The sequence below is a fragment of the Chionomys nivalis genome, chromosome 8 (assembly GCF_950005125.1).
Source record: "Chionomys nivalis chromosome 8, mChiNiv1.1, whole genome shotgun sequence".
Lineage (NCBI taxonomy): Eukaryota > Metazoa > Chordata > Mammalia > Rodentia > Cricetidae > Chionomys > Chionomys nivalis.
Genome location: NC_080093.1, coordinates 66509556 through 66536419, shown reverse-complemented (window position 1 = coordinate 66536419; position 26864 = coordinate 66509556). Strand labels below are relative to the sequence as shown.

Sequence of the window (26864 nt, the reverse complement as noted above, 5' to 3'; positions counted from 1 at the left end):
AATATTTTCATAGGTGGTTTCTAACTATCATTTAGGGCTTAGATCGCAAATGTATGCATAAAAAAGTAAAATTTCAATGACTACCTGTCTATAATGATACCCACCTTGGACTTCACATACCAAAAACATTTTCCTAAAATTTAAAGAGCCAGTGACAGTTTGCAGAAATAAAACCAGCATAATTATCATTTTATCACATTGGAAATTTGTGGGGAAAGCATGGACACAATCGAATCTGAAATCTATAACTTCCAGATGTGAGAAAGTGTACTCCTGACAAGTTACTATTACAGAGCCTGAACCCATGTTATTTTTCAGAAAGATGATTACTGTTTTGAACTCAGAAGTCTGGGATGTTGAAGGTGTTTGGAAGCTGCTGAAAATACAGGTCAAAGACCCATCAGCTGCTATCTCCTGGCTTTGGTGATGCAGCATCTAAGTAACTCAAAGTGGTACCAAGCACACTCCAGCAACACTTTTTGTATCATCATGAACTCACAGATCTGAAGATGCTCAATGTGTTGGAACCCACTGCAATTACCCCTTTTTGATACTCAATCTGTACACATTCTGGCCAGTGGGAGCCAATTTAAGCTGTTTCGTGAGTGTTTCCAACATAGCCCCAGTAGTTTATGATAGCTTCCATGCTTGCTGACTTCTTTTTATCTTCAGAGACTATTTATTAAAAGCATCTTAGCAATCCTCAGATCTGTGTGTTTGTGAGCTATGGATCTAAAGATCTATCACCAAATAAGCCAAGCTTGCACCCAGCTACTTAATCTTGGCCAGCAGAGTGATCTACGAGCAATGGAGTCGCTACTTTCTGCAGAAACAGCAGGAAGCACTTACACTACTGCTACAAAGAATCACACAAGACAAAACAAGAAAGCTTTCCAAAGCTCTTCTATTAAATATCTCGCCTTAAGAGAAGACAAATAAAAACGAAAATCTAAAATCCAGAATGAGCCAGGCGGTGATGGCGCACACCTTTAATCCCAGCACTCGGGAGGCAGAGGCAGGTGGATCTCTGGGAGTTCGAGGCCAGCCTGGTCTACAAGAGCTAGTTCCGGCACAGGCACCAAAGCTACAGAGAAACCCTGCCGCAAAAAAACAAAAATAAATAAATAAAATAAAATCCAGAATGAGGCATTGGAGTACAAGTATGGAATACAAAAGCATTAAATAAAGAAGTGTTTAATTTTTCTTTCTGTAACAGTTATGAAATTTTGGTGATCATATATAATTAATTTTATATTAGTAAAAATAAACTAGTATCCACTAGCACTAGCTATGATGAATTGACCAGTATACAGCCTGCTACCCACATGTTACTGCATTAATCTTCCCAATGACTCTCTATAGAGGGGTGGCTATTGTCTTCATTTGTAAGTATCATTTAGAGCTCAGAAAGGCTGTACATACAGTAAGGCATGAACTAAAGCTTAAGACAAAGATGTCTTTGGGAACTACATCTTTACTCTGAATATCTCTGGTAAATTAAAATGCTTCAATTTTGTAAGAATGTAAATTAGAGATTCACTGGCAATACAGGCTGGGCAGTGGTGGTGCATGCCTTTAATCCCAGCACTTGGGAAGCAGAGGCAGGTGGATCTTTGTGAGTTTGAGGCCAGCCTGGTCTACAAGAGCTAGCTAGTTCTCTCGAAAAACCAAAAAAGAAAAGAAAAAAAAAAAGACTACAGAAATACCTGTCAAATGTCCACGAATTACAGGGATTATAGACTAGTGATTGGAAACTGAAAAGGATTTTACCACTGGGTAAAAGGTTGTAAAGAAATATTTGGTTTCAAAGTATGATCCCGCAAATGAATAAATGTCTTGGGAAAAAGACAGCATTCCAGTGGAGATTCTAGCAGGTGCCACTTTAACCAAGAGAGCCAATTCAATATCACCAATCCTGGAACAGCCAGCCAAGAAAGGACTCCGGACATGAGGGCCTGGGTCTGACAAAGCATCACTTGAGCAAATCATTGTCAAAGGTGGTTAATCTCAGTAATATTGTTGGACTGGGAATACAGTTCAGTGTTAAATACTTGCCAGAACACATCAGGCCCTGGTCCAATTCCCAGCTACACACACACATACACACACACACACAACCTACACCTGGACACGAACACACATACAAACATGCATGCAATGCACACAAATGTTGAAGTATTTTTAATAGAAAACGTTGTCTATAATTACATGAAAATGTAGCTATCTACATTATAAGATTAACCAGAAAAAGTGAGATTTAACTCAAGTACAGGACACAGACAAAAATGTCAATGCTGTGAAACATAAAAGCAAAGCTACAATTCCATATAAAACACCATTTAAGTGATCTATGAAATGGTGCAGAATTGTCTGTATTCTGTCAATCATGTTTTAAATAAACGCTGATTGGCAGTAGCCAAGCAGGAGGTATAGGTGGGACAACCAGACAGGAAGTAGAGGCAGGGCAATGAGAACAGGAGTATTCTGGGAAGAAGGAAGCTCATCCTTCAGTCCTGTCCAGACACGTAAGAAGCAGGATGTGACCTACCCTGCTGAAAAAGGTACTGAGCCATGTGGCTAACATATACTAGAATAATGGGCTAATATACGTTATAAGAGCTAATACGAACCCTGAACTAGTGGGCCAATTGGTTTATAACTTACATAGACTCTCTGTGTGATTTCCTTTGGGGCTTACCAGCTGTGGGAACTGGGCAGGACAGAAACCCCCAACTTGCAGGCCCACATGCTACAATGAAACATGGGTTAGGGATCTGGGGGTGCAGCTCAGTGGTAGAGCAGTTAGTTGCCTAGAGTATACACAGCCCTGAGATTAATCCCCAGCACTGGGAGGAAGATAAAATGAAGAGAAATCTGCATATCTTGACTGGATCCAGGACTGAAAAAAAGTAAAAGACAACATGACGATTGGGAAGTCTGACTGGGCTATTAGCCCAGCCTGTATTACTCTAAGCATATTACATTCATTCAAAGGGGTAACAGTGGGTGCTGTGGTTAACACAAAAGTATGCTTGTTTATGTGATCCGTGCTCAAGTACTTGGAGTAAAACACAATCTTTCAAACTCGCTTTCATAAAACACATGTGCCACGTGTTTGGTGTTCACCTTTCCTGTAGCTCTGAAAGTTTCATCATGGGCAGGGGCAAACTCAAACACACACTTCTTTCTACTCTATCTCCAACATGCATGTGTGTTCTCAGAGCATTAAACTTCTGCCATGGTTTGGATATAAAGCATACCCCACAAAGCTCATATGTTGAAAGTTTGGTCCCTAGCTAGTAGATGCAATTATTGAGAGGTGACGGGACTTCGAGGACTCTCAATGGATTAACCCATTGGTGGGCTCAAAACCTGATGGCATTACTAGAAGATGATACATACTTTCAGAAGTAAGGCCTAGTTATATGAAGGAAGTCGTGTCCTTGGGACCTATACCTTGCCTAGGTGTGTTTGTTTTCCCTTCCTCTCCTTCTTTCCTTCCCTCCTCAATTCTCTCCCTCTCTATTTCTGTCCTTTCCAGAACTCAACATATTCGACCTTGCAATATACTTTTTGACTGTTTCTCCTCTCCAAAAATATGCTGATAAAATGCCTATATCCAAGCCATCAACTCCAGGGTCTTCACTCACCACACCGCAGTAAGCAATTAGTTGAATTAAACATTTTAAACGCATTTAAATGATTCCTAACAACTATTCATACTAATAAAATATACTATGCAATCCTTAAAATTTTTAGTAACCTTAAATTGTCTGGAAGGTTATTAAAAAGAAAGGCAAGGCCTGCCTGGTGCCTTTAGGCTCAGGTGGGTGCTAGCCATCCCACAGGTCAGCCTGGGTCCTCAAGGCCTACTGGCAGGAAGACACCCACAGGCCCACCTGATGTCTTTTGGCTCAGGCAGGTGGGTGTCATTGTTATGAACAAATGTGTGGTGAAGAAATGGGAGAGAAAAAGCAGCAAAATGGCTCATGTGCTGTGGAAAAAGGTGGAACAGAAGAAATGAAGGCAGCAGTGTGGAGAAGACTGATGTGGACATGGCCTACTTGCCACCTTGGCCCATGGTGACATCTGGGCCTGGGTTGCTGCCAAGGGCCATGTCTGGGTCCACGGTCCTATCAAAGGGAGGGTCTGTGTTGACATCCAGGGCCCTTGTTGCCACCAAAAGACACAAGGATGCCCAGTATCTGGGCTGCCACCTGTGGCCATGTAGTGTCCAAAGAGCTGTGCCACTGAAGGGGTCATACCGATCTGAGCAGCCTAAGCTGCCACCTGGTGTCATCGTGATGTCTGGGTCAGAGCTGCAGCTGAGGCCCATATCTGGTTCCATGGCCCTATTGTAGCCAGGGTTTGAGTTGATGTCCTTGGCTCCTGTTACCACCAAAGGCTGTGGGGATGTCCAGGATCTGGTTCACCACCTGAGGCCATGGTGGTATTCAAGAGCCATGCTATAGCTGTACCATACTGATCTGAGTGGCCTGCACTGCCACCTGGGGTCATGGTGACCCTTGGGCCTGGGGCTGCCGAAGGCCATGTCTGTATACATATGGTCCCAGGGGGGATCTGTGTTAACCTCCATGGCCCAGGTTGCCAATAAAAGCACATGGAAGCACAGGGTCTGGGCTGCAACCTGTAGCCTTGTTGGAGTCTATGGGCCGTGCTTCAGCTGGGATTATACAGATCTCAGTAGCCTATGCTGGGGCCATGAGCTGCTGGTGCTGAGGGCCATGTCTGGGTCTGTGGCCCTGCTGCAGCCAAGGTCTATGTTGATGTCTGTGGCTCCTGTAACCATCAAAGGCCATGAAGATGCTGGAGGTCTGGGCTGACACCTGTGTCTGAATCTGTGTTGATGTCTGTGGCCCATGTTACTATAGGGGGCCAGAGGAACCATGTGGGATAAAATCAGAGGGCCATATTGTGCCAGCCCCACCCTTCACTGGCCCTGGGGAAGGTGGCCCTGCCCCTCACTGGACACTGCAGTGAGAGTTGATCCCCTGAACTTGGGAGAGATGGCCCCACCCCTCACCTTGGGCAAGGGAGAACTGATCCTGATGGCATGTGCATAGGAGAGCTGGCTCTGCCCCTTGTCTGAGGGGGGCGGCCTAATTGCCAGGACTGATAAGCTCAGCTACCACCCAGGCCCACCTAACAGGCCTTGGATGGCCCACCCTAACATCTACCCCATCTATGATCTGGTGGAGTGTGTGAAGGGACTGGTCCTGTGGAATTATACCTGCAGGATCTACATAGCTTGGAGTGTGGCCGAAAGGAGCTGTGATGAGGATCCAGTGATGATGGTGCACCAGCAATGAGCATGTGCACGTAGAGCTGATAGGACAAAAGGGCACACTGTGTGACACAGCACGGCTACCAGTGCCACTGAGATAAATGAGGAGGTGGTGGAGAGGCGGGAAAGATGGAGGAGTGAAAAAGTGTTTTGTTGTTATTGATTTCTTTGTTTTAATATTTTTTAGGTTTCTTTTGGGGGAAAACACTGCAAGGGTAGGGGGAATGGGAAATGAGTGGAATTGGGGTACATGATATAAAATTCCCAAAGAATAGATTTTAAAAAATTATGTGGAAGGAAGGAAGGAAGGAAGGAAGGAAGGAAGGAAGGAAGGAAGGAAGGAAGGAAGGAAGGAAGGCAGGCAGGCAGGCTGGCTAGGGGCTAGAGAGAGGCTCAGGAGTTAAGAGTACTTGCTGCTCTTCCAGGGTATCCAGGGTTTGGTTCCCAACACCCACATGGTGGATCACAACTGCCTGTAATGCCAGCTCCAGAGGACCTGACACCCTCTACCAGCCTTTACAGGCACCTGCATTCACATATTCACAGGCATACATACATAAATAAATAAAAATAAATCTTACGGTTTATTATTTCATATAGTACAAATTTAATATAAGCTTACTTTATAGTTTGTATCTCAAGCTAATAATAATAATAGAAACAACAATTTTATTGGACAATTTTATTACTGAATTTCACATAGCAAACTATCTATATACTTTGGCTTTGTATTTGCAAATTAATGGCTAAAATGCACCATACAATACAGAACACAATGACCTTGATTTAGACATGCAAGGCCTGGATTAGCAGGAGAGTAGAACAAAGCAGGTTGCCAGCATACTGAAAAATAAGGGTTAGCAAACTATGTGCCCTGATCGAAATGTGGTCTTCTGCTTGCTTATGCGGGGCCTAGAACCTAGAAATTGCTTTTATATGTTTTAATTATTAAAAATACATCAAAAGAAGAATGCTCTGTGACATGAAAATTATGACATTATTTCAAAGTTCATAAAAGTTTTGCTGGGGGGGCTGGAGAGATGGCTCAGAAGTTGGGAGCATTGCCTGCTCTTCCAAAGGTCCTGAGTTCAATTCCCAGCAACCACATGGTGGCTCACAACCATCTGTAATGGGGTCTGGTCCCTCTTCTGGCCTGCAGGCATACACACAGACAGAATATTGTATACATAATAAATAAATAAAATATTAAAAAAAAAAGTTTTGCTGGGACATAGCCATGCTCTCCTATTAACATACTGTCATGGCTGCTTTTCATACAATGGCAATCCACAACTGCAACCTGATTCTACAGAAAATGCTTTCTGGCCACTGTGATAAATGAGTATGATTCTAGGAGGAGAAATTTCAGTTTCCATAAGACAATGTAAGAACTTGTGTAGGTCTGTTTATTTTGTACCACTTATGAGGACCTACATTTCTACAAGCTTCTATAAATTTAAAGTATGCCTCTTTTTGTAGAGAAAAAAAAGTATCATTATTGTGAATTTAAAGATATACAAAGCAGACATCATTTCCATGTTTCCAAAATTAAAGTAAAACAATGATTTCTCAAAACCCTTTTCAGAATCAGGGTTTGACTGTGACAAGGAGTCCAGATAGAGGGACACAAATACAAACCACACTCAGCTACTTACACAAACCGTCAGAGCAGTGTAACCCAGGCAGACAAAAACAGTAGCTTCTAACTCAAGCACAACAAGGGTTCAAGAGAATGTGGAACCAGAAAGTTGAGGCAAATTAGCACAGTTTGTGATCTAGTACCAAAGACACAGGTAGGTGTGGCCACCTGTAAATCCCAGTCAGCTGCAGACTCAAGGCTTATATACCGTTTGCCAATACTGACTTATTAGACCTATTTAATCATAATTTGCTTGCATATGTTCCATTCAACTATAAGTATGATTTATAGCAAAACCTACTTTATGCAGAGTGAATAATAATGAATCAAAAATGCCAAACACAGTACATGTGTGACAAAGTTATACCACACACAAGCCTGCACACTTATGAGGGCGATACATCACCATGAATTTTAGGCAACAGCTATTAAAATATAGTAAGGACTGTGATACTGAGGACACAATCCCCATATCTGTACTGGGTTTTCACCCTAGACTCTTAGTTCTCTTACCCACAACCAATCAGCAATAATTTTTCTCAACTATTCTGAGTATTCCAAAGCACTCAAATTAATTTTAATGCAATTCACTTAAAAACATTATCAGTTCATGTTACTCATAATGTGTGAGACTGGCAATTATAAAAAGAAGAAGCAGGCAGGCAAATATACACTAAGGTGCCGTCCGCCAGTCCTGAGGGCTCGGCACTCAGATAGCCTGAGCACTATGGGTAGGGTGGGCACTGACAGAGGAAAGCCAATGCCTACAGCACAGGGCAGAGGAGACAAAGCAGAGCCTCTGGAGAAGCTCAGCCGCACCTCAGCTACAAGGCACTTGCTGTGGGCAGAGGCCACAGCTGTAAGGAGCATCACAGGGTAGTCACAGCTGAGAAAAGGACAAAATAACAACAGAGCCACGACTGTATTCGCTATTTAAGAGAAAAGGAATACAAGATTGGAGACAATGGTCCACTTCCATAGTGTTTGAAGTAGTCTTAATTATTCTTGCTAAACAAACTGTCCACTTAAATATTTAAAAGAAGAGAACTTTTCTTGCCCTTTCAACAAAGACGATGAATGACATCACATCTCTGAAGGGGTCCTTACAGAACTCACGCACTGTGTTGGAGAAGTACTGAAAGGACAGAGTATCCATTCGGTCCAGCTCACAAACTCAAATAGCCACTGCTTAAAATAGTATACAACTCATGGCACAAAGTCAGAAAGCAGAGACAGAATGGTGGTGATAGAAGGAACTGATGGCCAGCAAGTGAAGTTAATTTTAAGTGTAAATATTTTAAGAGAAATACAAAATTAAAACCGAAAATCAATTTTTGGTTTTTCCAAACCAGGAGAACTCTTTTGCTATAGTCACTAGTTGAAAAGTTAAGTTGCTTCTGTTACCAATGTCTCCTCTATTCTCCTTGAAAAAAAAAATCCCAAGTGATTAGATCTGTAACAAGATCAGGTTCTTTACATTAAGCATGAGTGTATTAATAAGAAAAAGAAAAGCTAATTCTGTGACAAACTCCAAAAAAAAGTATGCAAAAAGATATTTAGTGTGTTATCTAAAATAACAAGTAAGAAGAAGAATATAGTTGTAAGAACGTTTACAATATTAGAACATTTATAGTCTATAATATCACATCATGTAAAATCTTTCCAAAACTACTCATGATGCTGGGCGGTGGTGGCGCACACCTTTACTCCAAGCTCTGGGGAGACAGAGACAGGCAGATTTCTGTAAGTTCAAGGTCAGCCTGGTCTACTGTGCGAGTTCCAGGACAGCCAGGACTGATATGCAGAAAAACTCTGTCTCAAAAAACCAAAAAATTAAATTTTAAAAAATACTCAGGATGAGGACGGATAAGGAGAAAAACCTGTATATTATCACTTATTAACTGGGGGGGGGGGGGCGGACAGCAGCATGTACATCCACAAAGTCTAAGGAAATACACCAAGACATCAACAGTGACTAGCCCCATACAACACCACTACAGGCAACTTTTATTCTTGGTACTTCCCCTTTCACAAAAGTAATTAATAAAATAAAATTTAGGGCTAGTGAAATAGTTCAGCAGGATAAGGCACTTGCCAGCAAGCCTGATGATCTGAGTTCCATCCCTAGAACCCTTAAGGTAGAAGGTGAGAATAGATTCCCACAAGTAGTCCTTGGACCACCACGTACACTGTGACACACACACACCCTTTGGGAAGGGCACAGAGAAGGGTACAATAACTTCAAGAACTCTGTCCTTTAACAAGCTACCTCACTCACCAACTTTACTAATTTTCACAACCTCAAAAACAAAGAAAAGTCAAATAGGAAAGAAGGTTTCAGATACCCTTTCACAGGAACACCTGCAGAGCTTGCCTGTAAAGTATAAAGCATCTGTTTTTCAAACAGTAGCACAGGTCAAAAAGCAAAAGCCCCTCCCTCCATCTCTGGGAGCTAGTAATCCAAAAAAAGGAAAACAAACTCAAATTAAAAATGGACAAGTATATGATCTGAACTGAGACTCACAACAATATACAGATGCCAAAAATAAAAATAAACAGACAGGGAAAGATGCTGACAAGAAAATCAAATGTACAATGTAACCAGCAATGGTGGCACATACCTGTAATCTTAGCACTGAGAGACAGAGACAGGGCAACTGTCCTGTATTTCTAAGTAAGGCTGGACTACACAGCCAAGAACTTGTCTCAGGAACAACAAACAATGAAATGCTATCACACATCCTGTACCAAGCTGGCTAAAATCCAAAACACTGGCAATAATGATAAAGACAAAATAACTTGAGCAACAAAATGAATATTATAATATTGGATGATAACACAAAGTTTAAGGTTACTATCTGTGAATCCATACTGTGAATAAATAACGAAGGACAGAAACAACCCTTACACAGATCCCCTTTAACACACCAAATAGTCACTCCTTCAAGAGTTGATGCTTAGTTCTGGTGCCCACAGAGGCCAGAAGAGGACATCAGATCCTCTGGAACTGGAGTTACAGATGTTTCTAAGTCTCCAAATGAGTGCTGAGAATTGAACCTGGGTCCTCTGGAAGAACAGCCAGTGCTTTTAAGTGCCAACACAACTCTGCAGCCCTCAAAGTACCAAATTAAAACAACTTTTATATCATTGAATTAACACATTTTCTATTTTAATCTTTGGTTTAGCAGAAGATCCCTGGTTACATATGCTTTTCACATATCAGAATGTCACGTAGGTAACATGTAGTTCTGATAGAATATCATAAGAACACTTTGATAAGATAGTACTGTTTCTTAAAACTTATAAAACATAGCTTTGTTGTATAAAAAAACAGAAAGAGGCAGGCGGATCTCTGGGAGTTCAAGGCCAGCCTGGTCTACAAGGGCTAGTTCCGGGACAGGCACCAAAGCTACAGAGAAACCCTGTCTCAAAAAACCAAAAAATAAAAAAAATTAAAAAATAAAAAAACAGAAAGAGAGAGAAAGAGAGAGAGAGAGAGAGAGAGAGAGAGAGAGAGAAAAGAAAAGAAAATCAGATATCCCAACTGAGGCAAAAGTATTTAAGACTGTTAAAATGACACTTTGGTTGAAGCCCGGGAAGAAAATCCACCTACCACTGGTAACTGGAAGAGAGGCGCTCACCCTCCGCTGATAACACCCTACATTCCACTAGTAGTTTCACCAGTCACCAGTTATTTAAAGTTTATTCACAAGGTATATTCTACAGTCATAGATATGGACATTTTCTACTCCATTAAAATAAAAGCAATAGTTCTCTTTGAAATAACAAGCTCTTATCATTCACTCGGAGAAAACATCCATCAAACAAACAATAGTCAAAAAAGTCCGTTTCTGGTAAAAAAAAAAATAAAATAAAATAAAGCATGCAAATTAAAGAGCCCTTCATTGGCGTGCCGCGTAACTCCAAGAATGTCTTTCCTGGGTCAGCTTTTGTCCTCTGGAACACACCAGAAGTGCTTGCTGTGTGCTACCCATTTTGCAATGTAATAGCTGGGAGAGGGAGTTAGAATTTTCATTGCTTCACCAAGTTCTCTCCTCCCACTATTCATCTCAACTTTGGGCAGATTAAGTGGGACTATAGGTCACAAATACCTACAGAGCATCCTGGGAAACCTGCCTTAGCTGCTATTTTCCTTAATGCACACAAGCTGCTGGTAGACAAGGTTGTAACAGTGGCCTTCTGCTTGAGGACATAAATTCAATCATGATCCTCACAAGAAGTGAAACGGTCCACAACATTAAAAATAGGTACTTATAGAGCCAACGGCAGAAATACAAGCTACATAGAGTCTGGCTCCTAGAAAGTTCCATCTATCTAGCAAGAGGAAACTAGGTTAGACAAAGCTTCATGGATCCAAGATCATAGTCAAAAGTTGGCAAGAAGTTATTTATGTCCCCTCAGCAGTAGGAGGCTCCAATTGTGTTTTCATCTGCTACTAACTCTCAGCTTTTGCTTCCCTGCCATCTCAGGTTCTCTCATTTTGATATCTTTTGATTCACTGAGCCCTTTGAGAACCAGATAAAAAAAAACTCCAGGTCTCTACTCTCTAGATAGTATGTTTTCTAATAAAAATTTTTACAATGTCCAACTTGGCTGCTCCATGGATAGAAAACCTAATCTGTTTTTGTTTTGTTTTGGTTCTGGTTTTATCGAGATAGGGTTTCACTGTGTAACAGCTCTAGCTGTCCTGGAATTAGCTCTGTAGACCAGGCTGGCCTCAAACTCACAGAGATCCGCCTGCCTCTCCTTACCTGTTTTTTGCTTGCTGTGTCTTATTATGAAAGTCTTTCACTGTAACTATGACTCTTCTCCACAGTCTAATCCTAGCCTTACCCTTAAAGAAAAGGATCTGATAGGTCTGCTTCAGGAGACAAAGTTTTACTGCCGAGTCTTTTACATACTCATCTACCCTAGAACAGCTGGTTGCCTTCAGGCCAGGCACCCCACTAAGATGGCAGGGTCACACAGCACTAAGTATGCTGGTACAGAGTCAAAGGCAGCATTTTCCTCAGAAAAGACATGTGGACATAGCAAACATCTGAATGAAAGGGCGAATAAAACAGGGTTAAAAAACTGAAAGATTACAGTAAATTAAATGGGTCACAGATTAACTGTAAATTAATTGCAATGCACTGCTGGCAAAAAGAGTAGAAGGAAGCACACCTGCATGACAATGCCACGCCTCAAGGCAAACAGTGAAGAATCTGGAAGAGAACCCTCAAAGGCCAAGCAGACAAACTTAGATGTAAGAGAACCATGTGAAATACAGATTTCTGGCAAAATGATTCCCACATATCACATAAGACATTTTTAGATAACACATGACTCAGGCCCACACAAATGACAGGAGTCAGGAGACTAGTAGAAATCGGTGAAGGTCTTCCTAGCAATGGGAACCTTGTTTCTCAGCACTTTCACTGCTTTCTGCTGCAGAGCCAAGATGATGATGTGTCTCAAAGTTTTCTAGTAAGGCATTTGAATGTGTTAGATGTAGATGTGATGGGTACAAACTTTTAGTGTTACAACTTGGAAGGCTAGAAGAGAGGATCACAAGTTTAAGGCCAGCCTAGGAATCTAAATGGCAAGCCAGTAACATTTTAAACAAGGTCCTTCAACCTTGGTACTTCTGACATTTTGGGTCAGGTAATTCCCTATTATTTGGACTATCCTGTGCATTACAGAAAGTTTCTCAGCACCACTGACTTCTACTTCATTAGAAGCCAGTAGTACACAGCCTTCTCAGACCATCTCAGCTGTGGCATCAATAATATCTGTAGACATTAAAGGCACTCCCAATAGAAAAGCACTATTCCAAGTAGGAAGAAGGATACAGAGTAAGTCTCTGTTTAGTTCACTTCATTGTCCTTCCCTAACTTAATATTTTAAAGCATGAAACAAGTTAATGCAACTTTGATAAAAATGATTACACTTAAGGTTATATTATACATAGTTTATTATCATATTCCTCAGAAAGTTACTTTATGCTATACCCTAGTTGATATTTCAAGGGTTTTACTTACAACCAGTCATAATTAGATGCTGCTGATGTCCAAATGTCTCCCTCCAAAGTTCATGTTGAAACTCATTCCTCAAGGTGATGGCATTAGAGGTGAGTTTTAAGAAGTGATTGAGTCAGAAGGACTCCATCCTGATGAATGGAGTGGTGGTGTTTTAAAGGAAGGAAACTGGCTTCACTCCCTTTTGTTTTTCCCTTAGGCAAAGCATTGGTTCTCTAGTCCTTCTGTCCCTTCTATATGAGACAGAGTTCAGGGTGTCATCTTGAGAGCAGAGAGAACAGCCCTCACCAGATAAGAAACTACCAGTGCCTGGATCTCAGACTTCCCAGACTCCAGGGATGTAAGAAATAAATCACTTGTATGGTGTGAGAGGTCCTTCTGTCTATGTGTTGCTTTTATTGGTTAATGAAATAAAGAATTGGCTTAGACTAGAGCATGTGGGTAGGAGGGCGAAGACAGGGAGAAGCCATGGAGCCACTGGATATAGATGTGCTGAAATTTTGCTGGTAGGCCACAACCTCGTGGTGATATACAGATTAATAGAAATGGGTTAAATTAATATAAGAGTTAGCCAATAAGAAACTAGAGCTAATGGGCCAAGCAGTGATTTAATTAATACAGTTTCTGTGTGGTTATTTCGGTTCTTGGCAGCTGAGACGAACAAGAAGCCTCCTCCTACAAATTGGTGCTCAACGTGGGGTAAAAATACACTTAAAAAGGTGAGAGAGCTTGAAAAGGAATTCTAGACACAAAAATACAGAATTTAACACAGCTTCTTGCTGTTTGCTGTCAGCATGCAGCAGTTCCTTTAAGAGAGGTTTTCCTTACTCAGCAATAGCAGAAAAGCCGCACAGTTTTAAAATGCCAGCTTTCTGGGCTGTGCTGCCAGCGCGAACTCTAACTCTTTCAGGCAGGAGGTCCAGCTACAGAACATTTGGATGGGATTTGTGAGCAGCATGCTGCGGCTTGCTTAATGGCAGCATGGGCTGGGCTGTGTGCCTGAGAATGGGGCTGTGGGCATGGCTCTCAGAGGTGGCAAACAGCTCCACCATGCTGGACTGTGCGGAGCAAGCAGGAAGTCCCATATATACCATAGTAATGGTGCAGCTTAAGTTTTAGACTGGACAGGCAAGCAGGAAGTACCATATATACCATAGTAATGACACAGCTTAAGTTTTAAGAAGCGCTTAGCATTTTAAAAAGTGCTCCTGGACAATAAAGAATTACAGATATGGGGCTGGAGAGATGGCTCAGAGGTTAAGAGCACTGACTGCTCCTTCAAAGTTCCTAAGTTCAATTCCTAGCAACCACATGGTGGCTCACAACCATCTGTAATGAGATCTGGTGCCCTCTTCTGACCTGCAGACATCCATGCAGACAGAATGCTGTATACATAATAAATAAATAAATGTTTTAAAAAAAAGAATTACAGATATGCAATAAAGACAAATCCAGATGAGTCATAGTGTTGTATAAATGTACATAGGCTTGAGAGAGAAAAGAATAAGAGAGTTGGAAAAAAAGTAAATGGTTAAAAAAACCAAAGTCTTTAAAGAGATAGAGTACAGACAGTCATAGATTAAAGGAGTAAAGTTATTAAAATAAATATTAAACTTGTAGAAAAAAATAATAGAGTAAAAATAAGCCACATAAAGATGGACAATACAGAGAAAGCCTGGAATATGTATATTATTGTGCTTCTTAAAATTTTTTGACTGTGAAGGAGTTAGGTACGGAGAGACATTTCACTGTATATGCTGCTAAGCTAAACCAGCATGTATATTATAGGTATCTTGACTTCAAAATTTGTGTCTAAGGATATGTTGCTTTGGAAAAAGAGGTTCTTTTCGTTTCACAGAACATGAGAACTTGTGGATTGCTATCAGACCAATATGGTTTGATAGAACCAGATCCCCTAAAATGTTGCTGTGAACACCCCCACAAAGAAAATATTTCACCCAAATAAACATCAGGAAGCAGTTTGGAAAAACTATGTCCATATTCTCAAATATTGTTTATAAATGTTTGTTTACATTTAAATGGGGATATGCTATATAGATTTGCATTGGTATAGACTGTGGTTTATTGGTACAAATTTAAGGTCAATCTTGTTATATGTATATTTCTGCTCTTGATTAAGGTATCTTGATTGTGTAGTTCATTTAAAAAATGTAATGTATAATTAAGAAATATAGGTTAATAGATAATCATCTATAATAGTCAAGTTTTTAGTCATGTTAGATTTTCTAGATGAATAGAGATATATTTCAGTTAGATAGGTATTCTTCAAATCTTTCAGAGACCTTCAGAATATAGCATTTGAAATGTTTAAAAACCTGAGACTTTTCATGATGATGAGACATCCTGGCAGTACCAAGCTACTTCCAGAGGAAGATGGGCATCGAAGAGGCTCCTTATGGAGTTGGTTAGCCATTTGGGCAAGAAACTGCTCTTGCCTGGACTGCTTAACTGGACATGCAGCAAGGACCCACAGAGAAATGACTGCTAAACTTGCCTAAAGGTGAGATGATCCTTCGGGGTTCCTGCTTCATCAAAAATTCTGCAAGACATTCTGCAGGATACAGAAGAAAGTGACTGAACTGTCTTTGAAAGTTCTTGCTTCATGGAAAAATCTGTTGGATACTATGGGCCTGTAGGCTGAAGATAGATGCCCCAATGGTACGAAAGAACTTTGGGTGACTGTCCAGGCAGCAAGATGTCTCTGTCATTTCTAGAGTTTTGGAAGTTACTTACAATGCATTTTCTGTTTACTTAGGTAATTTTATATCCTCCTGGAGTCTTTGATGGATTTAAGAATTTATAATCATAGTTTTCCTTAGTTATGATAAAAGATAAAGAAACTGTAATTCTTGCTTGATAACTGTTATATGTAATTTTACTATGTTATAGTTAAAGCCTTCCTTTTTGTTTACACAGAAAAGGGGAAATGGTGTGGGAGATCCTTCTATCTATGTGTTGCTTTGGTTAATGAATAAAGAACTGACTTGGCCTACAAGATAGGAGGAAGAGGGCAGAGTCAGGGAGAAGCCATGGAGCCACTGAAGATAGAAGTGTTATAACATTGCTGGTAAACCACGACCTTGTGGTGATATACAGATTAATAGAAATGGGTTAAATTAATATAAGTGCTAGCCAATAAGAAGCTAGAGCTAATGGGCCAAAGCAGTGATTTAATTAATGCAGTTTCTGTGTGGTTATTTTGGTTCTTTGCAGTCGGGATGAACAAGCGGCCTCCTTCTACACTTATATTTTTTAAATTTTTGTTTTGTTTTAGATTTTATGTTTAATTTTTAAAACGAAAATTTGAAACAGTTATGTCATGTTTATTATGATAAGGTGGAAGGAGACGTGAGCTCAGTTTCTTTTTAGCTGGGAAGTTGAGTAGGTAAAGTGGCCGTGGTTTTGCTCCTTCATCTCTCTGATCTCTCAGCATTTTCCCCAATATCTGACTCCAGGCTTTTATTATTAAGACCCATTAGAACTTGTGCTACAGGGCTGGAGAGATGGCTCAGAGGTTAAGAATACTGATTGTTCTCCAGGGGTCCTGAGTTCAATCCCCAGCAAGCACATGGTGGCTCGCAACCATCTGTAAAGAAATCTGGTGCCCTCTTCTGGCCTGCAGGCACACATGCAGACAGAACACTAAAGGAAATAAATAAATCTAAAAAAAATTAAAAATTAAAAAATTTTAAAAATTAAAAAAAAAAAACAAAACTTGTGCTACAGAGAATACAGAGCCTGAACCGGCCATCTTTGATAATCTGGCAAGGCTCCTAGTAGTCAGACTAGGATACCAACACAGCCTCAAAACTTTCGAATCATGACTGTCCTGCCTGCAAGATGTGCTGGGGCAATCAGAGCTTGTGAGAGAGTTCAACCAATGACTACCCCTGCTAGGTTGCCTTGTCCAGTCTTGTTATGAGGGTTTATGCCTTGTCTTATTGCATCTTGTGCTATAAGATATTGATAACACCGAGACGCCTGCTTTTTTCTGAAGGGAAATGGAGCAGCAGTAGAAGAAGGGGACACTGAGGTCAGGATGTATTATATGAGAGAAGAATTTTTAAAAAAGAATACCTACAAATAAGTAAGACAAGTTACCCAATTGGTAAGTGGGCATAGAGGACACATGACAAAAAGCCAACAATCTTATGACAAGGTGTTTAACATTGATCATACAAATCAAAATGGAAGATGAAATGACAACACATCACCATTCCTTATATATTTGTCAATATATCAAAAGGATATTGGGAAGAGGGCTATGATTTTGTATAGCCTCTTAAAAAAAGCAGTATGAAATAAACAAGTATACATATATCCTGTGATCTGGCAATCTAGGTCTATATTCACTAGAATACAAAGAAATGTGAACATGCAAGTCAATGTTCACAGCTGCACTTGCATTAGTCAAAAAAAAAAAAAAAGAGAAGCAGTCTATCCACCATAGAATGGGAATATGAAATACAATATATTCATTAAATAGACAATCTACATTATACACAACCAGATGGATAAATCTCACAGACACAATGTTTAGGTAAAAGCCATTCAAAATATTCCATATTCCATATTTCATTTGCATAAAGTACAAAATCGGGCTAAACTAGAACAAGGTCAGAAAGCAGAGGTAATCTCTGGAAGTGGCACAGTACGCAGTGGGAGCCTTATGTGCTAGCCATGCTGTTTCTTATTTTAGAAGTCACCTAGATGTTGGCCTGTGAAAATGAATTACGTTAGATCCTCAAAGATGACGCATCTGTGTGTGTGTGTATGTGTTTGTGTGTGTGTATATGTAAGTATATGTATGTATGTATGTGAGAGTAATGTACATTTTGTTGTTGTTGCTGTTTTGTTTTGTTTTTCAAGACAGGGTTTCTCTGTGTAGCCTTGGCTATCCTGGAACTCACTCTGTAGACCAGGTTGGCATCGAACTCACAGAGATCCACCTGCATCTGCCTCCCAAGTGCTAGGATTAAAGGCCACCACTGCCTGGCGTGATGCATACTTTTAATACTAGCACTGAAGAGACAGAGGCAGGCAGATTTTTTTAACTGAAAGCCAGTCTGTCTAAATAGCAAGTTACAGACCAGCTAGGGTGACACAGTGAGACCCTGTCTCAAAGTGGGGGAAAAAAGTCAAGAATAAAAAAATTATAAATTATAGTAAATAGAAATAAAAAATAGCCACAGAAAATATAGGCTCTACTAGAGTTAAGACTCCTAAAATTTCCCAAGTTTTACTAGAAACACCTGCTTTGTAGGTAGTACCTGCTACTTCCTTTTACTTCCCAGCTTTATATTCCCAGACACTCATCTGCCTTTTCTACACGAAGCATGCCAAAAAGAAAATCTGACTACTTTTAATCTGCAAATAAATTTGCTGAATACGAGTGACCATGATAGACAAGATGCCTGGGGATGAACATGCAGGAACCTATCTGATCATCTTCCTTTGCCCTGACATCTGTCCTAACTTTTTACACAGAGCAGGTCCTCCATAAACATGGACAAAGAAGGTACATCTGTAAGACAGGGTTCAAGGGAGCACCAGATAAAGAACTTAAACTTATTAACAGAGACATCATATTTCTAGCTTTAGCAAGTAAGAATGGAATTGCTAGGAATGGGGCAGGGGAGAAACAGAGAATGGTTTTCTGGTGGCATGAGTTTAGTTTAGCAAGAAAGCATCACTCTGGCACAAGGAGAGAAAGCCTTTTCTAATAAAAGGGAGAGTGAGAAGTTCAGAGGCAAGAAGTCTGTGGGCAAAGAAAAGAGTGACTGGTTGCCAGGCCTGGATCAACAGAGAGAAGCAAACACTCTTCTTTAATAGGTCAGGATAAAGATCAGGTACGAGTATTTTTCCAAGGTTGCATTTACTGATATTTTTTTCAAAGGTTTAGAATTATGCACTGCCCCTAAACATTCTATTTCACTGCAAAGAGATAGTAAAAGGATAAACGTAAGTAATATGGCCTGTGGTTAAAGGGACTGGTCCCCCCCACCCCCAGCTAACATTTAACTTTAATATGTAACCAAGGGCCAACAGAATGGCTTAGTGGGTAAAGACACTTTACAATGTCTGACAACCTGGATTCTAGCCTTAAAACCCCCATGAAGGAAAGAGAACAAGCTTCTCAAAGTTGTTCTCCGATCTTTCACGTGCTATGACATGCATGGGTACCCACACAAACAAATATAAGAAATTGAAACTAAATAAACAACTTAAGCATTTTAGGATTTTGTTTGTTTTGTTGCTGTTTTCTTTTTCTTTTTTTCTTTTTGGAGACAGGGTCTCTCTGTGAAAAAAAGTCCTAGCTATCCTAGAATTTTCTCTGAAGACCAGGCTGACCTCAAACTCACTGTCTCTGCCTCTGCCTCCTGAGGGCAAGGATTAAAGGCATGCACCATCACTGCACAGTTAGGATATTTCAAAATGAAAAACATACACACACACACACACACACAATTTACTAAAAATGTGGTAATAACACTATTTATATGAACTCCAATTCTTTTTGGGAAAGATCTATGTTTACTTTGTATATGTGTATGTGTCTGGCTGAGGAGGCCAGAAGGGGCACCCATCCCTTCCAGCAGCTGCAGGTGGTTGTGTGTGGACACTGGGGAACTATACTCACATTCTCCACAAGAGCAACAAATGTTCTGAAGTCCCTGACTCTAACTCCTTAGTTTAGATGCTCCTTTATGTTACTAAAAGTAAATGTGAGTTAATGCAAACACTGGGAAAGTCAACCACCTTGACTTTAATTTTCTCATTGTAATGAGATGCTTAGAACAGATGACCCTCAAGGAAATTATTTGTGGTTCCAATGTACCACATGTCTTTGCTTGAGACAATTTTAGAAACATGATTTTGCGATGAGTAGCAGATTCTTTTACTTCCCCCTGCCTCCAGGAGGCATCAAAATCCCTTACTAAAATTATTCTGTAGTGGTTTGTTTTACTGACTATGTCTAATCCACTGGACAGTTGGCATCAAAAAAACAGATGCTGAATCAAAAGAACTCAGTGTCTGGTTCAGTGCTGTGAGTAACTGATGAGATCATCTGTTCCTTTCAGCCCAGCAATAGTAAAGTCACTACCACATGGACCCACCTGCAAGACCCCGGGCTGTGAGACTGTAGAAAAATAACATTTGCTGGTCTTTTTGGTCAGGAAACCTTGAAGCTCAGGGGTTTCAGTAGCACACAATTTTGCTAGCACAGCGCTACTAATGCCAATTAACATTTTTATAGGTGTTTTTGTACCAGTAATGCCAAAAGTCTTTTTGTGGGCAAAGTCCTACAGAATTTCAGGGTTCTGTCTGCCCACAGTCCAGCTGAAGCACTCAGTATAGGGACTGCTCAAAGATGAATTAGTCTTTGTTTCTTTTCTGCTATTTCAGAATCCTTCCTGATGTTTCCACTGATGTCTGGCCATATCATGACACCAAAGCAGGCTGCTTGAAATCACTGTTTACTCTGGCCTGCATACAGGTTTGCTTAAAGGACTTCATCAAAACACCCCTTTCAGAATCACAACAACCTCTCAGCAGCACTGAGAGATAACACAGAGAGCACAGCATTCTAAATTACGCCTAACAACACTTCAGGATACTCCAACTTTCACTTTCAAAAGTAATCAAGCTGTTTTTAAATATATCGAAGCAGGTGAAAAGAAAATAAAGTAAGCTTTATATGTAAAGAGAGAGCATTTGGAAAGCATTGGAAAAATGCTTTTTTAAGCTTTAGCAAAGTAAGTAAAATATTTTAAGTAAAATATCCTTTTTATCACATATAGAAAAAGTATATTGATTGATTGATAAGGATTAAATATTGAGATATGAGTTAATATAGAAAATTGAGAGAATAACACACCAAAGATGTAATAATGAAAAGAAAAAAAGAAAGAAAGAAAAAATAGGTTCACTATGCACAAAGCAAAAATCTGAAAAAAAAAAAAAAAGCAGAAAGGATATGGTGTAGTAAAGGCTTACTCCATATCACTAGAAGTTACAAAAGTAGCCGATTACCACAGAACACATTTATACCAAAGGCACTATTAAAAATAAAATATAAGGGCTACAGAAATAGGTCAGTGGTTAAGAGCACTAGCTGCTCTTCCAGAAGACCCAGGTTCAATTCCCAGCACCCAGCACCCACACGACAACTCACAACTGCCTGTAACTCCAGTTCCAGGGGATCCAATGCCCTCTTCTAGTCTCCTCAGGCTACACAAGTGGTACACAGACATAAATACAGGTAAGACACCAATACACATAAATCTTTAACCAAAACCATCTTAGGTAACCTAAGTGCTGTAAATGAAGAAACCATAAGCAGAAAGGAGAAGTTACTGTAACACATGCTGCTTATATAACTGAGGATAATCACAGATGGTTTCATCTTGTAGTGGGTCATCATTAGCAACTCAAGAAAAAACAACATTTGGTGACATGTGAAGACAACTTGCAGGCTAAATAAGAACATTCAACAAAAACCTTGTAAGATGAACTCTCATAAACCACACAGCATTTCTGGTACAACCACAGAGAAATTCAATGGCACTGCAAAACCTCTTACTTTGAACCACCATAACAACTGCCCAGATCAGCTTATTCCAAAACATGAGCCTGCACAATCAACACAGGATGAAGTATGACTTCTATATCCCTCATCCACTGCTGAATAGCAAACCATCCCAACACTCAGCAGCCTAAAACAGTAATTCGTAGCTCAGGACTCTGGGCAGACTATTCAGTTGGTGTTTTGCCACTGGTCTCTTGGGTTCAATCATGCAGCTGCACTAAAATATTCAAGGTGGTTTCAGGCCTCTCTCTACAGTACAGAAGTTGAATCTTTTACATTACATCTGGCTCCAAAGATGGAAGTGAAAAATGACAGTCCTATAAGACTGTAGCCCAGAAATCCTACACAATTATATACTTGGATCCATTAGCCATGGAAAGTCCCACCTAGGAAAGGCAAGTGGACACCAGCTCTGATGAGCAAGGAAAGGCAGTGATCATAAAAACCTCTAGTCATCTCTGCATGGAAAAGAATCATCATTTAAGCACAACTTTATGACAGTTTCTTAGTCAGTAACACAACACAGGTAAAATAAGCTGCTTTGTCGATATCAGACCTACTTTTGTACATGTAATATATTTTACATAGCAAATATATAGCAAAGACTGCTAATTTAATGTGAACCAATCCATACAAAAAAATCCAAATGAAACATTAATGTATCTTTGAGCATACTTAAGGGCACTTGGTACTGCTTTATGCACGAAATTTCCTTAGTGTATGACAGAGGTTAAATTTAGACATTTTCCTCTATCTCTATTTTATTTTTTGAGACACAGTCTCTCTTTGAACTTGGAGCTCACTGGCTAGACTGGCTAGACTGGCTAGCCAGTAAGCCCTATCTGCCTATCCCTACGCTCCAGCACTGGGTTACAGACATGTGCCACCACACCTAGCTCTTTACATAGGTGCTGGGGTACCAAAGTCAGGTCCTCATGCTCATGTGGCAGGAGAGCTTTTACACACTGAGCAATCACCCCAGCCCTCCTAAGAAACAATATAAACTAACAATATAAAAATCAAAATCAATATGTTCTTGAAAACCCAAGTGCTAAAACGCAGTAATTCCAGGCAAATGCTGGCTTTACAAAATAGATTAATATTATCATCACAGAGGATCTAAAAAGTCACTAATGATACAACATGCCCTAGAAGGTAAAGTGAGGACACAAATAAACTGGACAAAAAGTTAAAGGTGTATTTGACATCTAGCCATTCTCTTGTCATCTATCCTATTTTACAGTTTGGATGATGTTTCCAAATTCTGAAGATACTGACTTGGAGGTTCTGGAGATGGAAAATTCCTGGAATTTCAAGTTACATTTTCACTCACTATTACAGATACCTTTAAAAGCAGTTAACACATAAGAAATACTAAGTTTAAAACTATTTATAAGTATTGAAATAATGGAAACTGCCAGTAAATCTTATTACGATAACCTAACATTTGGAATGTAGTAGGTCAGCAGTATTACACAAAACTGTAAGTTCAAATTGCCAATTTATAAAGTTACTTGCTTTCAAAACTTATTACTTCTTGAAACATTACTCAGGTACTCAGAATATATACTTTTCTTTTTTTAAGAATATTTTATCTACTATGTATGTATGTATGTATGTATGTATGTATGTATGTATGTACACATTTGCCATGGTGTGCATGTAGAGGTCAGAGTACTACCTGCAGGAGTTGGTTCTTTCCTTCTGCTATGTGGGTCCTAAGGACTGAACTCTAAGACAGCATGAGAGAGTTAAGTGTCTTTATCTGCTTAACTCTCTCCCACTGGTCCTCTTTTTTCTTTTCATTTTGTCTTTTGAGGCACTGTTTTCCCATTTATCCCTGACAGTATTCTTTTGTTCTCAAGTTGCTAGGATTACAGATATGCACCATCATACCTAACTGTATACATTTTTAAATTCTTATTATAGTTTTAACACTATCTACACTGTTAACAACAAATAGCTCCATGCCCTACTTTTAACGGCAGCAACCATAAGCAAGACCCTTTGATTAAACCCAACAGCTTCCTCTACCATAATCCTGTCCTTCTTCCTCCAATGTCATATCAGCTGTCAGCTCCCTCAGTCATGTCTCTACTAGATCTTCCTTCCATTAGACACAGGATACCTCAAACCAGTAACGTCTTTTTCTTTCTTTTTTTTTTTTTTCTTCTTTTGGTTTTTCAAGACAGAGTTTCTCTGTGTAGCCCTGATTGTCCTGGAACTCGCTCTGTATATCAGGCTGGCCTCGAACTCACAGAGATCGTGAGTGCTAGGATTAAAGATGTATACCACCATGTCTGACTCACAAAATAGTGACATTTTAATGTTGATTTTTCAGTTTTAACTTTATGGAAGAATTACATATTTTCCCCAATTTCCTGACTTTTCAAAAGACTTTCCTCAGGATTCATGATTTCAAAAACATACCAAAAAGGTCAGGAAGAAATTCCCATATGTAAATACTAGTCTTCAATGTTACCTTTGCTCAATTAAAAAAGAAAAAAGAAAAAAAAAGAATTTAGGGTTTTTTTAAAGACTTATTTTATTTCATGTGTACAAATGTTCTGTCTACATGTACACACATGCACCATGTGCACACCTGGTCCCTGGAAAGGACAAAGAAGATACTCAGTCCTCTGGTACTGGAGTTATAGATGGTTGTGAGCCTCCATGTGGGTGCTGAGAATCAAACCTGGGTCCTCTGGAAGAGCAGCCAATGCTCTTAACCACTCTGGTATATCTCCATCCACTAGGATAGTTTTTTAAAAATAAAAAAGTCCAAGAGCAATATTCTTAAATGCAATAAAAACTAGGAAGTGTTAGTTGCAAGTTCTTGGGTTTGATTCCCAGCACCTCAAAATATAAGAGGGAGAAAAAAAAGCAGTCCGGGATTCTTCAGTTAAAAGAGATATCATAGCTGTCTGACATGGTAGCTCAAATCTTTAATCTCAGCACCTGGGAGGCCGAAGCAGGTCGATTAGAGTTTGAGGCCAACCTGGTCTACATATCAAATTCCAGGCCAGCTACGGCTGTATTAGACCCTCTCTTCCAAAAACTGGATATCCTCATTATGTTCCAAAATAATTCTAAAGGAAATGAGGGTGGGAGTGGAGTGAAAGAACAGTAAGAGGAGGCAGGTGAATAACTGGAGAGCAGGGGACACACAGGGAGTCCAGGGGACAGGTAAGAGGAGGCAGGTGAATAACTGCAGAGCAGGGGACACACAGGGAGTCCAGGGGACAGGTAAGAGGAGGCAGGTGAATAACTGCAGAGCAGGGGACACACAGGGAGTCCAGGGGACAGGTAAGAGGAGGCAGGTGAATAACTGGAGAGCAGGGGACACACAGGGAGTCCAGGGGACAGGTAAGAGGAGGCAGGTGAATAACTGGAGAGCAGGGGACACACAGGGAGTCCAGGGGACAGGTAAGAGGAGGCAGGTGAATAACTGCAGAGCAGGGGACACACAGGGAGTCCAGGGGACAGGTAAGAGGAGGCAGGTGAATAACTGGAGAGCAGGGGACACACAGGGAGTCCAGGGGACAGGTAAGAGGAGGCAGGTGAATAACTGCAGAGCAGGGGACACACAGGGAGTCCAGGGGACAGGTAAGAGGAGGCAGGTGAATAACTGCAGAGCAGTGGGCACACAGGGAGTCCAGGGGACAGGTAAGAGGAGGCAGGTGAATAACTGGAGAGCAGGGGACACACAGGGAGTCCAGGGGACAGGTAAGAGGAGGCAGGTGAATAACTGGAGAGCAGGGGACACACAGGGAGTCCAGGGGACAGGTAAGAGGAGGCAGGTGAATAACTGCAGAGCAGGGGACACACAGGGAGTCCAGGGGACAGGTAAGAGGAGGCAGGTGAATAACTGGAGAGCAGGGGACACACAGGGAGTCCAGGGGACAGGTAAGAGGAGGCAGGTGAATAACTGCAGAGCAGGGGACACACAGGGAGTCCAGGGGACAGGTAAGAGGAGGCAGGTGAATAACTGCAGAGCAGTGGGCACACAGGGAGCCCAGAGGATACTTTTTGTTTTTGTATGTTTTTAAGCTGTTTCACATTGTTTTTAAATAAATAAATAAATCTTGCTTATAACCAGGACAGGAGTGTCTGTTCTTTCTCCTATGAAGGCCTCATGGGTTTGGCACTCTGACCCCTAACTTACCAGCATCTCTCCCTGAACTCTGTGTGTCTCCATCACATATACTCTTTATTTGAGCCCTTCCTTCCTTTCTCCTCCACTCTGGAAGAAAACCCCATATCCTTATAGGCCATCTATCAACCACTTTATGACCCAGCTTTATGCTAAGACTCTCCCAGCATCACTTGCATTACATATCTTAAGAGGGAGATCTGTCTCCATCTCCACGCATCTCAGAGCTAAGCACCACACAGTGAAACAGACAGAAGTGGTGGTCACAGTGGCAGGGAAGTCTGGTCCTCTGCAGTTCTATATAACACTTAGGAAAAATCAAAGGCCTTCACTAAAGAGACTCTGACAACTTTTTTTAAAAGGAAATTGTAACAAAATATACTTAATACTAACATTAGTAAGAGATCTCTGTGAGCACAGGGAGGCTGTGATTCTCACTTCAGAAAGAACTCCTTATGAATGCGCAAAAGGCCTCCTTAAAAACCCATCCCCACTGCTACACACCTCAAATCCTCTGCCCCGAGATGCAAATCTTAGTGAAAATTTATCTTCTATAATGAAAACAGGCACAGGCATGAAACTGACATTACCTTGTATCTCATCTTGGGACAGGAATGAATGTAGAAGCCCATATAGTAATAGCTGAGTTGCGATGCTCTCTCATGCAGTTGTTTAGTAAAAGCAATTTCTCTGCCAAAAAAAAGGGGGGGGAGGGGACCGTACAGTTAATTCTGGTTTCAATTTAAAAAAAAAAAATCTATGCAATAAAATCTAATGGAAAATATCAAAATACCCAACTCTTAAAAGAAAAATCATTTTGTGTGTTTGTTTGAGACAGGGTTTCTCTGTGTAGCCCTGACTGTCTTGGGACTTGCTCTATAGTCCAGGCAGGCTTTGAACTCAGAGATTGGCCTCCTTCTGCTTCCTAAGTGCTGGTACCAAAGGTGTGCACTACCACACCCAGCAAGACAAATGTTTTTTTCTTTTTTTTTTTCTTTTTTTTTTTTTAAGATTTATTTATTATGTACACAGCATCTTGCCTGCATGTATCCCTGCAGGCCAGAAGAGGGCACCAGATCTCATCATAGATGGTTGTGAGCCACCATGTGGTTGCTGGG

At 40.5% G+C, this 26864-nt stretch overlaps 1 protein-coding gene across 7 annotated transcripts in view; it reads right to left on the bottom strand.

Annotated features, from left to right (window-relative positions):
* Positions 1 to 26864, bottom strand: part of Ate1 (arginyltransferase 1) — a 131907-nt gene that overhangs the window by 35903 nt on the left and 69140 nt on the right. For all 7 annotated transcript variants that reach the window (XM_057778531.1, XM_057778533.1, XM_057778530.1 and 4 more), the window contains one exon: positions 26337 to 26436. In XM_057778531.1, coding sequence (XP_057634514.1) covers positions 26337 to 26436 — 100 coding nt within the window. The remainder of the gene's footprint in view (positions 1 to 26336; positions 26437 to 26864) is intronic.